Raw genomic sequence first — 19,493 nt, forward strand, 5'->3', positions numbered from 1 at the left:
TTATATTTAATGTGCTGTACAACAGCCAGTGGCCAATTACTGTTCAGCACAAAGAATATACCGGTAACAAAAACATAATACAAAAATAATTATTATACATAAATACAATTACAATTAATTACAATAATGACGATGAATGGATAAATAATGGATGACTTTAAAATATATAACTAAGAATACTATGAGACAATGATAATTGAGTATAATGCCTAAAAGAATACATAAATGATAAATCGTTGGCAAGATCAAACTAAGTCTATAGATTGAAGGGATCGAATTCGCAGCCATGCATGTTTGCATTTATAATGCATCTGGAGACTGGTGAAAGAAATTTCTAATTTCTAATATAGAAAAGTTTGTGGACTGTCATATCTTTTATTGGAATACGTAAGGTAATATTGTTTAAGAAAGAGTCACAGGATATACCTTTGAGGACTTTACAAAAGAACAGATAATTAATCTAGCTCATGGCATCTAGCATATAGATTTTGACAATTAAAATATTCACATTTTAATAGTAATAGTAATAATAATAATAATAATACCGGTAATAATAATAATAATAATAATTTATTTTTCCTGGCAGAGTTCAGGCCGTGAAGCCTTCTCTTCCACTCAACCAGTAATACCATTAAGACCACTAGTGTGGTTATATAGTCAAGAAATTATTTAGCTACATTATTAATTTTACATTTGAACACACGTACTACACTGAACTTAGTGAAAAGTAAGCTACATTTTAAGTACCGAATATTAATTATTCTATACTTGAGGGTGACCTCTGTTTAATGGTGGTAGTATTTCAAGCACTAATTTAATTTCTTTTTATATATAGGAAATGAGTAGCAATTTAGTGCAGTCGTCACTCTTGGATCAGGTCAGAGTTGTGTGGTGTAATCAGATTCTTGTGGTGTGGATTTCCAGATCTTTACATATTTCACTCCATGTTGGTGAGTCGTACAGTATTCTTGTGCTTTTAGTTGGTATGTATGTGTGTTAATCTATTTCTTTTTTTTTATATTCTCTTACGCTTTTCTACTCATTTTGAATTGAAATCATAAGCAAATTATAATTATAGATTTATTTTCGTTTGAAATATACATGATCAATTATATCTGTAATTTCTTTTGAAACTAAATACAAAATTTCATTCAGTAATTCTTTATGTTTTCAATTTTCTAGTGATTTTAGAGTACTGTGTCTATTTGTGATATATTCTATCATGTACAGTAAAGGTAATAGTAATTACCTGTGGAGTAATAGTTAGCGCGTCTGGCCGCGAAACCAGGTGGCCCCTGGTTCGATTCCCAGTCGGAGCAAGTTACCTAGTTGAAGTTTTTTTCTGGGGTTTTCCTTCAACCCAATATGAGCAAATGCTGAGTAACTCTTGGTGCTGGACCCCGGTCTCATTTCACCAGCATTATCACCTTTATCTCATTCAGATGTTAAATAAACTAAGATGTTGATAAAGTGTTGTAAAATAACCTACTTAAAAAACCTACAGTAAAATGCCTTCCTTACTTACAAAGACTTTTAAGGAACCTGGAGGTTCATTGCCACCTCACATAAGCCCGCCATCGGTCCTATCCTGAGCAAGATTAATCCAGTCTCTACCATCATATCCCTACTCCCTCAAATCCATATTTATATTATCTTCCCATCTACGTCTCGGCCTCTCCAAAAGTATTTTTCCCTCTGGCCTTCCAAATAACACTCTATATGCATTTCTGGATTCGCCCATATGTGCTACATGCCCTGCCCATCTCAAACATCTGGATTTAATGTCCCTAATTATGTCAGGTGAAGAATGCAATGCATGCAGTTCTGCGTTATGTAACTTTCTCCATTCTCCTGTAACTTCATCCCTCTTAGCCCCAAATATTTTCACGTGCAGGGGTGTATGTGTGTGTGTGTGTGTGCGCACGCGCGCGCGCGTTTTTTTTTCTTCCCACAACATGCCCCATTACAAAATAATACTACATGTTTTAGTTTTCATTTAGCTGTATGTTCTAACTTACCAGAAGTGGTTAAAGTTTATTCACGTTCGAATATGGAGGTGATTGATTTGTTCAATGTTGATAGTGTTTGATTTTTTTTTAATTCTTCTCCAATTTATGGATGTATATTCTTGCTTTTATATATATATATATATATATATATATATATATATATATATATATATATATACATATATATATATATATATGTCTAATCCCATAAAGTAAAAGTAAAACTATAACATGTTTACATCAGTATATATATATATATATATATATATATATATATATATATATATATATACCATACAATACTTATATACAAGTGTGATGTTGAGTATTTTTCTTTTATATTGAAATGCTAATTCTGCAGACTTCAAATAAAATATATATATATATATATATTTTTTTTTTTTTTTTTTTTCATCTCATATGAGGTTACTGTAGGTAGTTGGCCAATTCCCTCCACTAGATACAATCTGATTCTTCAGAATTTTCTATTGTCTTTCCAATATTTTGCATTCATGGATGAGATTTGTGTGTTTTTTTTTTCTTTTCTTCAACTTATTTGTTCTGTCATTGTATTGCTTACAGATGGTCTTGAATCAAACTGTGCAGCTGGTCTTCTGGAACCTCTTTCAGATGTTATAATTGCACCGCCTGTTGCAAAGCCAACACTAATTGAAGAGGAAAAAATGGAAGGAAATGCTTTCAATGAAATTTCAGAAAAATATGAGCATCAAAACGAAGATTTTGAGTCAAATAAATCCCTTACGTCTTCACTTTGGAAGAGTTTCAAAAGTTATATATTTGTTGATAGTAGAACAAATCCAGTAGTGGAAGATCCCTTTCAAACAGAAGAGGAACATCAGAGTATTTCTGTTTTAGAAAGGCATAAACAAAATCCTTATTCTGTGATTTATAGAGTTCATCCCTTTTGTGCACCTGTATCGGAAAAAGAAAATGAGAGCATGGACTATTTATTGTTACAACCTTATAATGTATTTATAAGAAAATGTTGTATGCCACTTTTTGATAATGAAGTCATAAATAATAGAAAAAATGGATTAATATGTACGCTTACTAGAATTTTTAGTCCTTTAGAGACTGAAGATACAGCAAACAAACAATCAAGTAAAGATTTAAAATTACATAGACCTAAAAGTTCCATCTTACTTCCTTCAGGAACAAATCTTTGTAATATTCATGTACAGTTATTTGTAATTGAAGATATTTATAATAATCTTTCTGAAAGATTGAAGGAATATTTAGACATAGTCACAGTTAACAAACCAAATGGACACCTTAGTCTATTAGTGACGGATGTTACAAGATCGATTATAGGTGCAACAGTTGGGTCAAGAGTGAGTTTGGAAGTACTTCCTGCTGTCTCGTCATCATCTCATTTATCTGAAATACAACTTATTCCTCTTGAAAAATGGGTATGTGCATTTTAATTGATTACTGTGAATGAAGGTGTGCAGTTGGTGACAGTACTGTAGATTATGAAACATAAAGTCAAGTCATGAATTAATAAATGATTGACATAACTGGAGTGACAGAGACTGACAGACATACTTTACTGAATGCTGATCTTACTGACTGATCTGACTCATTGACATAATGACACTGACTGAATGATCTTATCGATTGACTTACTGACTGACTGAACTTACTGATTGATTGACTGAATGCCTCATAGACTAACCGACCAATCTTACTGACTGGTTGATTTGCTATGATAAGTTATTTTAATTAACATTATAGTTTTTATTCGTACTGTCCATTCGAAAGATAATCTTTTGCTGTGATAAGTTATTTTAATTAACATTACAGTTTTTATTCGTACTGTCCATTCGAAAGATAATCTTTTGCTGTGATAAGTTATTTTAATTAACATTATAGTTTTTATCCGTACTGTTCATTCGAAAGATAATCTTTTGCTGTGATAAGTTATTTTAATTAACATTATAGTTTTTATTCGTACTGTCCATTCGAAAGATAATCTTTTGCTGTGATAAGTTATTTTAATTAACATTATATTTTTTATTCATACTGTCCATTCGAAAGATAATCATTTTGCTGTGATAAGTTATTTTAATGAACATTGTAGTTTTTATTCGTACTGTCCATTCGAAAGATAATAATTTTGCTGTGATAAGTTATCTTAATTAGCTAACATTATAGTTTTTATTCGTACTGTCCTTTCGAAAGATAATCATTTTGCTGTGATAAGTTAATTTAATTAGCTAACATTATAGTTTTTATTCGTACTGTCCATTCGAAAGATAATCATTTTGCTGTGATAAGTTATTTTAATTAGCTAACATTATAGTTTTTATTCATACTGTCCATTCGAAAGATAATCATTTTGCTGTGATAAGTTATTTTAATTAGCTAACATTATAGTTTTTATTCATACTGTCCTTTCGAAAGATAATCATTTTGCTGTGATAAGTTATTTTAATTAGCTAACATTATAGTTTTTATTCATACTGTCCTTTTGAAAGATAATCATTTTGCTGTGATAAGTTATTTTAATTAGCTAACATTATAGTTTTTATTCGTACTGTCCATTCGAAAGATAATCATTTTGCTGTGATAAGTTATTTTAATTAGCTAACATTATAGTTTTTATTCATACTGTCCTTTCGAAAGATAATCATTTTGCTGTGATAAGTTGTTTTAATCAGCTAACATTATAGTTTTTATTCGTACTGTCCATCGAAAGATAATCATTTTGCTGTGATAAGTTATTTTAATTAGCTAACATTATAGTTTTTATTCGTACTGCCCTTTCGAAAGATAATCATTTTGCTGTGATAAGTTGTTTTAATTAGCTAACATTATAGTTTTTATTCCTACTGTCCATTCGAAAGATAATCATTTTGCTGTGATAAGTTATTTTAATTAGCTAACATTATAGTTTTTATTCGTACTGTCCTTTCGAAAGATAATCATTTTGCTGTGATAAGTTATTTTAATTAGCTAACATTATAGTTTTTATTCGTACTGTCCATTCGAAAGATAATCATTTTGCAGTGATAAGTTATTTTAATTAGCTAACATTATAGTTTTTATTCGTACTGTCCTTACGAAAGATAACCATTTTGCTGTGATAAGTTATTTTAATTAACATTGGTCTTTATTCTCTTATAGGAAAAAGATACTAAAGAATTGGAAACTTTGTGTAGGGTATATTTAGCAGATCAAGTCAAAAGAACTTGCCTGGTAATCAATTCTGAAGCATATCTTCCTCTTAAAGGATTATCATGTGGTACATTCTATGTATTCGTCAAGCTCATGCCAGTAGACATGAAATATGCAGTTTTGGATCCAGATGTATTACGGAGATGCAAGCTGTCTGTGAAGGAAAATAATTTAAATTTGATATACCCTATTATTGATGAGACAGTGACTGGCGATGCCTTCATGATTAATCTGAGGTTTGTCAAATTTTATTTTTCTCTTGTCGTTTGCCTAATAGTGATAACACAAAGAAGTGATTAAACAATTACTTTTTTTTTTGTATTTACATTTAATCAGATTTTATTATTTACTGTCTTAGTAGGGTGACACTCATAAATCTCTTACAGTAAATTTTGAATTGAAGTCTTAGAGCTAAATTTGTTCTGTCAAATGCTGCAAATCCTCTGCTTCATTCAGGCATTAATATCAGGTTCAAAAGCCCTCAATTCCTTATCCTGTAAGACCTATTTCTAGCCACTGATGTAGCTCATTCGGCTGAGGTGCTTGCCTGCAGCTCAGGAGATGTGCTCGAGAGCGAGTTTGATTCCTGCTTGGACTGATAACCTGGTTGGGTTTTTTCCGAGGTATTCCCCGACTATAAGGAAAATGTCAGGTACAGGTCCCACGAAAGATCTAAAGACCTAGCAATCGTGAGATTTGAACGACAGATATCGGTTCCTGATCAGATGTAAAGTCCACTTGGTAAACATTTCTCTCTGTCACTTGTTTGCTCGCTGTTTAACAGGTACTTGTAGTGAATCACTTTGTGTTATATTGCGGAAGTTTAAAAAATATTCAGTGGTAGTATTAAAGTTGTGTATGTTAAAATTCTGTTTATACGTAAGTAGAGTCAGGTTAAGTGTTTGGAAGTTGCAATCATTAATGAAATAGCTCCAGTTATTTCAAAATTAAAAGAGAAGAAGCTTCATAGTCAAACCAAAGAAGTTATAAATAATGTATTGTGTTTATGTCTGAAGAAGCTTCCCAAGGAATTCAAATTCCTCTACACAAAATTCGAGAGTGGCAATGGCTGCAGGTGTGTCACATAGTAGTGTCAAAAAATTGTGACAGAAACTAGGAAAATAGAGAGTGGCAATGGTATGTCTTTCGAAACACCAGATAAGAAGAAAATAATAAAAAATAGTGTCTTGAAACTAGTTACATTTGATGAGAGTGTAGATTGTAGGATAGTGAATGATTTTGGCAGCTCCGAGAAACATGTTGCAACAGTTACTGCATGAAAATCAAAGACGCAGTTGGCTTTAATATGGGGAATACTAATGTTGAAACTCTGTAAAAAAAATGTAATTTTTTCAGAAAGAAACTAAAACAAATAGGTCGTTATTATTTGAAAAAAATACGATATTAGGCAAAAGAGGTTAAACTATCCGAGACGAATTTCTGATTATCGACCTGAGAGAAGAAATATTGTCATCCCATCTACATAGCACTTAAGCACTTGGACTTACAGTTTCAGTATGAAAGGAACAGCATCTAATAATAATCATATACACTATTAACTTGGAAAGCTTAGCAGTTATCTGGGTGTTAATATTCTCAAATGAATGACATTGGCGTCCTCTTTGTGAAAATGCTAAAAATAAATTGAAAATGATTATATGGAATGAGAGTTATTTTCTGATGATGTCGTAGGCCCCATTATCACAAATCTCGGTTGTATCAGTGATGATGATGACGACAACGACGACGACGATGATGATGATGATTATGATGATAGTGATTTCACCTGTGGCAATGAAATGACTGGGATAGCAGAACTTGAGAACTCTGACTAGCTTCTCAAAGTAAGAGGTCAATATTTTCAATTAAATGTTTTTTTTTTTTTTTTAATATCCAATGCCACCAGGTTATCTTTTCGACATTTCTGGTCTTCTCTCCTGGCTGTGGCTTAATTGTAACCCACTTCTGAGGTTGGGGCGCCTGGAAGGCGGAGTTACATTACCCCGATGATGTGATAGGATGATTATGATAATTAAATGTTTAGCGTGCCTTTATTGTCGTTTACACTCAGTTCTCTTTCCCTTCTAAGTGATGTCAACCAGGCTTTCAGGTCTTCTGTGTGAGCTGTAATCTATGTCGAATCCTTGGCCTCATCTTACTATTACCAATTCCATCGATGCTAAATAACCTCGTAGTTGATATAGAGTCATTAAATAACAAAGTTAAAAAAACCTATTTCTCTGTGGAAATCTGGATGATATTATCTTTGAGAAGTTATGATTTACATCGATTTCCTGTACTTCACTGGGTTGTGGAAGAGGAAATAGAATTAGCTTCGGAAAGTTTTTTTGGTAATCTTTGTTCACCATATATTAAATTATTACTGTTTTGGATTTTAAACTGTTTTTTTTTTTTTTGGTGTAGAAAGTTGATGTACTATTACTGATTAATTAGACATGAAAGTCTAATACTGTGTTACTTCTGTTGTTCACGAATATGTACTGTGTATCATTCGAAGTAATATTTCCTTATTAATTGTAGTATATAATTCCCATTTGTGACATTTTGATTCAGTTTAAAATTTATACAAAATACACTAAATGTAGGTTTTTCTTTCCTATTTAGCAGTAACTTCAAGGAACTTCTAACCGAAGGTGTAACATCAATGGAGTTGAGTCTTAGTCTTGTTCCTCTTATAACAAAACTCTTACCGTGCAAATCATACATGACATCAAATAACATCCTTATTACTGGTAAGTTATGGCATATGATGCAATAATTTTCTTTGGTGAACAGTTTGTTTCAGTTGAAATAATAATAAAAAAACTGGCAACTCTCACTTTATTTTACTCTTGTAAATATAAACTATAGTATTTTGATTTCCAGAAGTTGCAATTATGTTATAGTGTGTATCTGATTTAGAATCTCACCACTAAGCAGACAGTACTTTAACTGTCTGCAGTTACACTAGTGGCTTGAAATATGAGACATTAAAGATAGTCGCAAAAGAGTGTCTTGGACAGCCACTCATCATTGTTACAAATTGACGTTAAAAAAATAAAATGCATAGTTTTATTTAAAAGCTAATCATGCAGTCTGCAAGATAGTCACACTAAGTTTATTCCCATCCACTCTGTCGAAAGCCTTTTCCAGGTCCACAAATACATATATATTTTTCTCTTGGCATTTTTCGCCAATTTTTAAGGAAATAGATCATTTTATTATCTGTCTTATACAGATGTGATTCAATGCGGTCGTCATAAACTGATAGAGATGACTGTGTGTCTGGAAACACACTCCTAGAAAACTTAGTTCCACACAATAGTATCAGGCATTTTTCCATATCGGTGACACAGAAATATGTTTTCTTTCTTTGCCACCTCAGTACTTCCTTTCACACACTAATATCAGATGTTTTTCTATGTCGATAATACAGAAATGTATTGCCTTTCTTTACCACCTCAAGTCCTACAGTTTTTATGCAACTTGCCTGCATTGCACTTTCATCTTGAATAGAGGGTGATGTAGTAGCTGGTTTTATAGTAACATGCAACAGAATATGAAAAGGTATTGGACATCATCAAGAGGTTGTGGCAGAATATGCTGTAGTGCTGTCAAGAGTACAAAGCAAATTCTGGTAATCACTTCGAGCATTTGTTCTGAGTGATATAAAGTTATAATAATAAAGAAATAAATGCAGAATAGAGAAATATTTTATAAAATGGAAATTATACTTTGTAATACAAGTATAGAAAAGATTTAAAATTTTCATTGTTTGGGATGTGCTTTAAATATTAAAAATGAAATAAATATTGACAAGATATTAAATAGGTGATTAATTGGCAGTAACAGTAAACCCCCTATAGGCCCATAAAGTTGCAGAAACTGAGCTAACCAAATAAGTTTATTGCCTACATTTATTTTACAGTGAGGATATTTGAAGTGTTAATGAGAGTTTTTGTCTCACATAATAGAAGCAGCATTGCAGTTTGCTTTGAGAAGTTGTGTTTATGTTTATATTCAGAGTTAACTGTTTGATCAGTCTTTTTTGTTGGTTAACGTTTGTAGTTAGAAATATACCATTGAACAAAAAATTGACTATATGATTTTAACATAATCTGAGGTAATAAAACTTCTGTACAAAAATAACTCAACTATTCATATCCATTTACAGAGACTAAAACTGAAAGTTAGAATTTATAAAAACATTTATATTACTGGTTGTTCTGTATGGTTGTGAAACTTGAACTCTTACTTTGAGAGAGGAACACAGATTAAGGGTGTTCGAGAATAAGGTGGTTAGGAAAATATTTGGAGCCAAGATGGATTAAGTTAGTTACAGGAGAATGGAGAAAGCTACACAACGCAGAACTGCATGCATTGCATTCTTCACCTAACATAATTAGGAACATTAAATCCAGACTTTGAGATAGGGAGGACATAGAGCATTTATGGATGAATCCAGAAATGCATATTGAGTGTCAGTTGGAAAACCTGAGAGAAAAAGACCTGTGGGGAGGGCAGGACATAGATGAGAGGATAATATTAAAAAAATGGATTTGAGGGAGGTGGGATATGATGCTAGGGACTGGATTAATCTCGCCCAGGATAGGGATCAATGGCGGGCTTATGTAAGGGTGGCAATGAACCTCCTGGTTCTTTAAAAGCCATTTGTAAGTAATACAGAGACTAAAGAAATGTAGTATAATAAATAAATATTAGAAAAAGTGGTCTTGATAAGACAAAATTAAACAGGAAAATATGTGTGTTTACCAAGAAGAAATATCATCATTAAATTAGAAAATTGACCTAAATTGTGTAATAATTCTCGGATTAAAACGCAATATACACGCAGAAATTGTAAAAATTTCTATACAAGAATTTATAAGAATCAGTGACAACTTAAAGTGTTGCCAGGAATGTCTACGTATGAATGGTCATCATTTTAAACATTTGCCATTCAGGTTCTATGCTTTGTTAGTGCTAATATTAATTTTGATTTTAATATTGCTGATTCCACACCACACATTCACTGCAGCATTTGCCAACAAGCAAGAATAAACACCATATCTCCACTGGCACTTTGAATAACCTCATTGTTTATTTTGAACTGAATTTCCACTGCGAAATTGTACGAACTTTATATGAGGAAAACTGTGAAAAGTAATTTTTAATTTTTTATTCAGGCATTAATATGATTGCTTTTTTTTTTTTTCTCTCAGATCCATTATTGTGCTGATTGGTTCCTTTTTGCAGAATTATATCCACTTGTAACCCTTTACTATTCACTAATTAATTATTAATCTCTAAGTTGTTTAGAAAGAATTTAGAATTTTATAGATGCAAACTGTTTCTACAGGGAAAGCTGGCTCTGGGAAAACCACACTTGCTGAAGCAATATGTAGAGAGCTTTCAAAACCACCTCATTTCGTACACTGGTTTGTGGTTCAGTGCAAGAACTTGAAAGGTATGCAACTTAATTCGTGCAAACTGAAATTACTCTCTGTGGTAATGCTTCAGTGCTTTGTTTGAGACGAAGACAAATATTCATGAAATAAATATTTTAGTTTAAATATGCCTTTGGTTATTTTAGTTCACTGAATAAGTCTGGTAAACTTCGTGCATTTAAGAATTTTCCCATTTCAGAGTTATTGGATTTTTCTTTAACTTGAAGTTGTAATATACTGGCTTAATTAGCTTCAACTACATTGTTTCAATCTTGAATTTAAGTATCATACTCTTCTTCACAAATTTACTGGGATGTTGTCCTCCACATATAGCAACAACATATGAACTCTTCTTTTAAAATAACAATTATAACAGCAAAAGCATTAGAGTAATTGATATCTTTTGTTACAGGTAAAAAAGTAGAAACTTTGCAGAAGTTAATGTTTCAGTGGCTGTCGGAATGTATGTACTACCAGCCAGCTATTCTTGTGCTTGATGACCTGGATTCAATTGCTGGAGTTGGCAGTTCATCTCCAGGAAATGAGGCAGCAGGAGAAAATAAATATTACACTAGGTAATTATTTATCATTTACCCAGATTGTGGATATGATTGAATCCGTGGTACATACCTTCTTATATCCGATTTTAGTCCTATATATCAATGAAATACACTTCCTATGTGCCTTTCAACTACATATTTTACTTCGGAATATAAAGCATATAATATATGATTTCATGTGTTAATTAACTAGGTTACCTTGTTGACTAGTGTCGGCTGGTGGGCCATCATCAGAACTGGGTGGTCTTCGCGCCTTCTGATTGTTTTTCCTGTGGGGATGTGTTTGTGTAATGTAATGTGGAGTCAAAAAGTGTGTGTGTTCTGAAATTGAATTGTGTGTATACATATTTCGTGCCTTATCTTGCCTGTACACTTGAAGTTTTAATGTTAATCTGTATGTATAGAAATTATTTCTTTATTAAGATAATTGTGTTAGAAGACTTTAATGACTAAATTAAGATTTATTTAGATTTATGTGTGTATAATAATATATGTAATTATCTGCTTGCTTGTTTCAATGGTGTTCAACTGAAGTATGCAGATATTGGCATCAACTTTAAGGATTACTCCTGTTACTTGGTGTGTAGAATGTTAGTTGATTGCTTCGGAAAGATGGTATGATGTACTGGTTTTCTGTACTGAACTGGTAATAAAGACATGGAAATATAATAATGTAATGAGAGAAGAATGGGAGTACCCCGGGAAAATCTACCATAACACCAGCATTTCCACCACAAATTCCATTTGGACCTATAAGAATTTGAATAAAAATTTGCACCAAGGAAAGCAGTTTGGCTAATTGTGTAATTATAGAAATGTAAATGTAATTGAGACTTTATGATATGTAATGTTTAACGTTTAATTGATTCATTCGTTTTATTTTGTGTTTCAGAGTTGGTGAAAGACTGAATGAACTTTTAGAAGAATACCAGACTTCAAATTCAATCTCAGTTATAGGAATAGCTCCATCTGTTTTAAAAATCAACCCCTCCTTGATGGCTCCACGTGGCCAAAATATTTTCAAGACTGTGTTGGAAATTCCAGAGTTGACTAAGGTTATTAATTCTTTTTTTATGTTGCAAGAGTTCAAAACTAAGTTTTGCTTGGACTATGTCAGTGGCTTTCAAAAAGCTGGTCAAACCACCTTGCTTGCTACCAATATTGAGACATTTTTCGTTACAACATTTTTAGTTCTTTGACTGCATGCAATTCATTAACAGTGTTTATCAAAACGAAATATTGAATTTGCCTCAGGAAACATATTTCGAAGTTTGTGCTGAACTTGGTCAGGGAGGGGTTAGGGGGAATGTAATCTTTTAACCTTCACACATGCAGTATCCTCTGAGTGTAACATAATAGTACATTATGCAACGAGCCTATAATGGTAGTAATTAAGACGCAAGTATGTTTATGAAACGACTTTTTATGCTCGACCATATTTCTAAGTTGAAATTATTCAAAATTAAGTCTTCTTATGGTTATGTGCGAACTGACCTGAATTGTGAGATGTGCGCAGACGCGAAAGTATTGATTTTTTCCGAGGCCGAATGTCATTGACCTTGACAGAGAATAAGATGAACATTAGTCTGATATAACCTGGAAATTGATTTAGAATTGAAAAACGAGATGACAAATTGAATGTATTTTAATATTATTTACAATTAACGCTAATTATCATAGTAACAGAACATAACCTTCTGCGACAGTATTGGATTTCCAGCCTCCGTGACTTTTCGCTAATTGTCTTTCGATTGCATATCCGAGAATAATCGATACTTGCGGTCTTATAACAGTACAAAGCTGACTTGTCATTGGCTGAACACCTGAACTTTAATGAATAGGTGTACTTTAATGACATGCATTAAAGGTCTGCTACCAGGTGTATAATTACTATATTTCGGCATGGTCGAGCATAAACATACATACAAGAAGTTATATGAAGATAAGAGTTACCGCTATATTCACATTTAAATCCAAATGAAGTATAAACGTGTGGTCATATGAGTTATTCATATGAGTTACAGCTATTCCAGTTACAGGGAAACAGACATTTCGTGAAAATATTTACTAAATATTTGATGTGTTCGTAAACAACATGTTACCCATAACTACAGCTTTGGATAGGAAAGGAAAAAGAAGAAGAGTCATTTCATGAGTTTTGCGAGCTGAAAGATACAGTGAGTTGAAATTCGAGGGACCTAAAGGCTTACACCATAGCCTGAAGCTTATTGTGCTTTGCTTACCACTCCTGTTCTTTGAATGATAACTATTGATGGACAGTCACACGCTTGGATGTATATAGCACCCTGCACTGTTAATGTAACTCAAGCTATGATAGTGATGATAATGATATGTGAAGAAACGATGGTGAAATGAGTCCGACTGGAAATCTTCCTAAATAATACCATTAATTTTAAGTGTCAGTAATATTAATTCTGAATTTTTTCTGGTAATTCCTCAGCAGATTTTTATATTTTGTTATATGCATTACAGAATGACAGAATGGACATTGTGAAGAACATAGTTTCCAATCGTAATGATGTAACTAACAATTCATCTTCCTTCAAGTGGGAAAAAATTGCTGGAAATTCAGAAGGTTTTGTTGTGCAGGATTTGGTGGATCTTGTTGATAAAGCTGTTTTCGAGTCTTGCAAGAGATCAGGTAATTGGAATATGTTATAATTTGATTACATGTAAACTTTCTCAAAATAATGAAATTGATTATATTTGGGGCAAGTATAACCCACTTAAAATCTGTTGTTAGATTATATTAATGCATAATACTACTATAATTTCGTTTTTATTGCATTGTATAATGTATTGATCTTTTGATTTATTTATTACGATTTTCTACTATCATTTTTGTCACAGTTCCAGAATGTAGTGAAACTTCGTCTGTGGAATTAAATGATACTGACTTTGAAGTAGCCTTGAAGAATGTTATACCTCTATCACAACGTGGGGTCGAACTCTACCAGGGTGAATCAAAAACTTGGGATGATGTCGGGGGATTATTAGAAGTGAAAGATGTTCTTATTGAAATTCTTCAGTGGCCTTCACAGGTGAATAATTGGATTGCGCTTATGCAACTTTTTTATACAGGGTGGAAGTGAAATAGCCTTGGAGATTTTCAGAGCGAATAGCTCATGTTGTATGTAACAAGAAACTATAATATGATATAGGTGGAAAGTGAATAGTTAAAGAAAAAAAAAAATTTTTTTTTCTCGAATGTTTAATAACCTTTTATTCATTAACTATTGCGAGTAGGATCGTGATTTTTGTCCATATCGATAGGAAATTAATAAAAAATAATTTATTCCTCTGTCGTATTTCAATAGTGTGGACGGTTTTTGTGTAAATTTAATTTTAAAAACCTCTAAATTCAAGTGACTGCAAGATTCAAACTAGTAGCAACATCGAGGCAGAGAACAGTTCACGTACCGAGACACGCCAAGTTCGTTGACCTCTTACGTCTGTATCACGAGTAGAGTGTGTTAGCAGCGATGTTGCCGGACTGCTGAAACTTCAAACTTAATTTTCTATTTAACAGTACATTTAATCACAAAACATAATATAGGTTTTCTATTCATTTCAGCGTATCCTATCGTCCTTTTCAATCTCCAAGGTTATTTCACTTCCACTCTGTATAATGGTCTGTATTTACGATATTTAATGCTGAGATTTTAACATTGAACTCCATTATTCTCTTTACTTCCCAGTATTTAATAGCGATATTTGACTGTAGCTTCAAAACGTAATAGGTGCAGAAGTGTTTCATATCTGTTTTCCTTTGAATATAGTAGAGAAATAGACAATTTATAATGTCATCAAGTCAACTTCAAGAAAGTGACAGCACAAACAGTCTTGATCTTGTAATTGATAATTTATGCATAGTAGCTGAGAAATTAATTTAGGTTTGTATTATTTATACATTGCCATGCTTTTGCCTTAAAAAATTTGGAAGAAAGAAATTGCAGTAAAATTTCTTTCATTCATTTCGTACTTTTATGTTTTTCACACTTCTTCTTTTTTTTTCTTTCTTTTTTTTTTTTTTTTTTGAGGTCCTTAAAAATTCCTGTACTTTCCATCGTAATTTATTTTAGATATACGTTTTTCATTTATTTGTTTTTTACACTTTGAAGCCCTGGAAGAAATGAAGCATCATTTGTACGATCTAAACCAATTTTACTTGAAATTAGGTTTGCCACTGAAGGGATGGCAATCTCCGAAATTGTTGAAGACATGCAGCAGGAGTTGTGGGAGGAAGATGACGATGATATAGATGATGAGCCAATGTCCAACAATCTTGTGTTCTTTAATCACACCGTTAGTCCTTTAGAAACAGTGAAACACTTCATTAATGCATCGTAATGTAAGTGAACAAATTATGGAACAGTTATCATAATTTGAGGGCATGGATTACTTAGGAGGAAACAAAAGTAAGCAGTCCAAAATAACTGACTTTATAGGTTAAGTCAATTTCGTAAAATTTTCTGAATTTCAGTTTGAAATGTAATATATCAGCCAGCTTTGGCTCTGAGCAACTAAGATTTCCTACAAATAATCTTACATTCTTCAAGAATATGTGTTGTAAATTTCAGTACTATATTATAGACTCAAAGATGGCTTAACTATAAACTTCTAAATTTCTCCTTGTGAAAATTTTACTAAATTGACTGAACTTGTTCTTCTCATATAGTCCTGAAATGCTATTTTAGACATTATTAAATGCCGTTTCAGTTACACGCTTTTCTCACTTTTTTTTTAAGTTTTGCTGTATGTAGAATTTATTTTACAGTGAATAATTTAATGTTGTTCCGTCACTGACTTAACATTTCATATATAAGGTATAAAGCCTTTATATTACATATTTATTTGTGGGTATTAATGTTTTCGTCACTACATGCGACATCAGTTTTTTACGCGACTTAGTTCATATCTGTCATCTTTTTCGTGGCTACAACATTTTGTCTGGGTGTATGTAATATTTAAATTACTACCACTAACAGCCTAACAATACAACTAGACAACATTGCTTAAGCGTGAATGGCTCGTTGTTGTTCTGAGTGGCTAAAAAGCCGCATGAATACTCATCCTTGTCTCATAATATCTCCTTGACCCAAATGTTAATGACTCAGCAGACTATGTTCTATTGCAGTCTAGGAGAAAATAATATAATTATTGTATTTGTTGTAGAAGATACATCTTACAATCAATCCTAAAATGCTTTTATTAACTGATGTATTTTATTTGTTTTACTGTTTAAAATATTAAACATATACTTGATTTGAAGGGAAAGAAACAGTAAGAACATAATGGTGGAAAGCATTATTGTTAATAGGTGTAAGTTGATTGATTTTGTCAATTACACAGAAGATAATAGCAGCATTTGTATTTTGTTTACAGTATCCTGATATATTTGCGAATGCTCCACTCAGACATCAGTCAGGTGTACTATTGTATGGAGCGCCAGGCACTGGAAAAACACTTCTGGCTGGAGCTGTGGCACATGAATGTGGTCTCAAATTTATCAGCATCAAGGTATTTGATTCTACGAATATTTTAAGCAGAATTCTTCTGTTTGCAATGTCTAGTTAGAAATGTAACAGAAGAAACACTTTCACAAGCATAAGTTAATTGAGTAAGCTTGTACAAGTTTAATACATACTACAATATATGCATATATTTGGTAATGTATATGCCCTGGATCTCTATTGAGGGAAGATGGCCTGGCCACTGCTTACTACATATTTACCGGAAAAAATAAAAAATGAGAATGTGGTATCTAAAGTTTTTCTTCTTTGTGTTATTCCGGGATGAAACATAGTACATCTACAAACTTTTCATTGAACTACTTCCTTGCTACTGCTTTTATTGAATATGTTTACATTATTTACATTCTTTACTTAATTAAACTACCTTTACTTACTCCTTACAGGGTCCAGAGCTATTGTCAAAATACATTGGTGCAAGTGAAGAGGCTGTAAGAAACATATTTCAGAAGTAAGATTGCATTATTGTAGTATTATTATAAACACTGTGGTTTAACAGAAAGCATATTATCAGTGCTGTCATGATCATTTTTTGTTGACCATATATCCACCCCTTATTTTTCTCCCTTGATATACAGGTATGTTTTACCCTTCTCTCTCTATCCCTTCGATCCTCATTTAATGGATGTTTTTATGTTGAAGAATAAGTAAAGAAATTATTTTACTTTACTTTTTAATTGTAAAACAACCTTGATTTAAAGAAAATGCCATGAAAATCTCACAGTAGATGCATACTTGTCTGGATAAATCCTGGAGCACATATCTGCAGCACTTCGGAATTTTTCGGTTATATTCTTTTGTATATACAAGGTGAACCGTAAGTAATGTCATTAATTCTGCAGTGCTTGGGAAAAGTGAAATAAGTCAGTTTCCACAAACCTTTTTTGATAATTTATTGACAACTTACACTGATTTATGTCGATTTGATTTTTTCTGTATGAATTATTGTAATGGGAGAAATACTTATGTATTTTTTTCCAAGCAAGCAGATGGTAAGTTGTCAATAAATTATCAAAAAAGGTTTGTGGAAACTGACTTGTGTCACTTTTCCCGAGCACTGCAGAATTTTAGGTGGTTATTCTTTGAGATATTTCAAACAAAAAAATGTAATACAATTTTGCTCGCCTTTGCTTCCTTTTCGAGATAAAAATTGTTTTATATGAAACATTTCATAGAGTTTTTTTGGGGAAGCCATTCATTTAATTTCCAATATTCTCAGTCAGTTTAAGAGAGCAGTGTATTATGATAAAAAGTGATTGAGGAAATTTTAGTTTTATCCTTTAAATGAGCAGAAATTTGATGCAAACAAATGTAACATTCCTTTTCATGACGAACAGTTACATTTGTTTGGACCAAATTTCTGCACATTTAAAGGACAAAACTAAAATTATTTTAATCATTTATTCTCATAATACACTGCTCTCTTAAATTGACTGAACATATTGTAAATTCAATCACTGGCTTTCCCAAAATACACTATTAAATGTTTCATATAAAATAAATTTTATCTCGAAAAGGAAGCAAAATCGAGCAAAATTGTATTAAACTATTTTGTTTGAAAGATATATAAAAAAAACCCCCCTAAAATTGACATTACTTATGGTTCACTCTGCATATGTTTCTGGATTCCAGTGCTGTTAGGTGGACCATTTATGTTTATGAACATCCAAGAAGATACATATGCTGTATTAGAAACAGTAGAAAATGATCTGACAAGGGAAGGGTTTCGGCTCGAACAGGAATTTCGTATCCAAAATTTGTATACAGGCCCATCCTTACATCTCTGTAAAGCTCCCAAGCATTCGTTTGTGTAATGTGTGGTTTGTGTGTTAGAGCACTGTACAAGTTGAGGGGTGGGGAGAGCACTGCACAAGTTAAGGGGGTGGGACACCTTACCCATATGCCTAGCCTAGCCTAGAAGTTAGTGCGAGTGGTAAAATGTCTAAAGCCCATTTAAGAATATTTTTCTCGAACGTTCTGTCTGAAAACATTGCATCTAATCAAAAGTGTACACTGTTGTGTGATTCATTGAATGCGCACAAGGACACAACCTTAATAAATGAATCATTCCAACGCTAGGACATAGAATGTATGATCATTCCACCTAAAAAAAAACTAAATATATCCAGACTCTGAATATCTATTTCCTTAGACAATATAAAATATGCTCGGAGGATAACAGATTACATAAGGACTCTTGCTGAGAATCCAGAACTTAAATTGGGAAATCGAGTGTTTATAATGAAAATGCACTCTGTTATTCATAACAGGTTGTCTGCTCCAGCATTCCACCCTGTGCTTCAGTATTCCTGCCAGTCAGCTGGCTACGTAAATCCTGAACGTGTCTCGGATTTCAGAAATGTAATTCAGATGGCATTTGATTTTTCAGCAATGGAGTGTGATTCAGAAGATTGTTCAGGTATTGCTTTTGCGTGTTGTGCTTATTGCTCTGCTCCATGCTGTTTCATGCATTTTATAGAAAATCATCATGTACATTTTTAAAGAAGTATATTGATCAACACCAACCAAACAGAGAGTTACACAAATGAATGCTTTTACGGTCTTCATCATCATTGTAAGGCAAGCCTCTGTACAAATTTTTAACCAAAAATTCCTGTTCGAGCCGAAACCCTTCCCTTGTGAGATCAGTACATATCTCCATGTACAAAACTCAGTTTATTGCAATCGACTCTGTCAAATGCCTTTTCAAGGTCCACAAATACTATT

The 19,493-nt window shown here is 32.5% G+C and overlaps 1 protein-coding gene across 3 annotated transcripts in view; it reads left to right on the plus strand.

The window, feature by feature from the left end:
* Positions 1–19,493, plus strand: part of Pex1 (peroxin 1) — a 39,756-nt gene that overhangs the window by 5,473 nt on the left and 14,790 nt on the right. Inside the window, exons 3-13 of one of the 3 annotated variants that reach the window (XM_069822112.1) lie at positions 836–950; positions 2,592–3,439; positions 5,157–5,443; positions 7,833–7,960; positions 10,567–10,674; positions 11,067–11,229; positions 12,107–12,269; positions 13,708–13,876; positions 14,086–14,276; positions 16,621–16,755; positions 17,153–17,217. In XM_069822112.1, coding sequence (XP_069678213.1) covers positions 836–950; positions 2,592–3,439; positions 5,157–5,443; positions 7,833–7,960; positions 10,567–10,674; positions 11,067–11,229; positions 12,107–12,269; positions 13,708–13,876; positions 14,086–14,276; positions 16,621–16,755; positions 17,153–17,217 — 2,372 coding nt within the window. The remainder of the gene's footprint in view (positions 1–835; positions 951–2,591; positions 3,440–5,156; positions 5,444–7,832; positions 7,961–10,566; positions 10,675–11,066; positions 11,230–12,106; positions 12,270–13,707; positions 13,877–14,085; positions 14,277–16,620; positions 16,756–17,152; positions 17,218–19,493) is intronic. The other 2 variants (XM_069822113.1, XM_069822115.1) reach the window with 2 other exon arrangements.

Source organism: Periplaneta americana, chromosome 3 (genome assembly GCF_040183065.1).
Source record: "Periplaneta americana isolate PAMFEO1 chromosome 3, P.americana_PAMFEO1_priV1, whole genome shotgun sequence".
NCBI lineage: Eukaryota > Metazoa > Arthropoda > Insecta > Blattodea > Blattidae > Periplaneta > Periplaneta americana.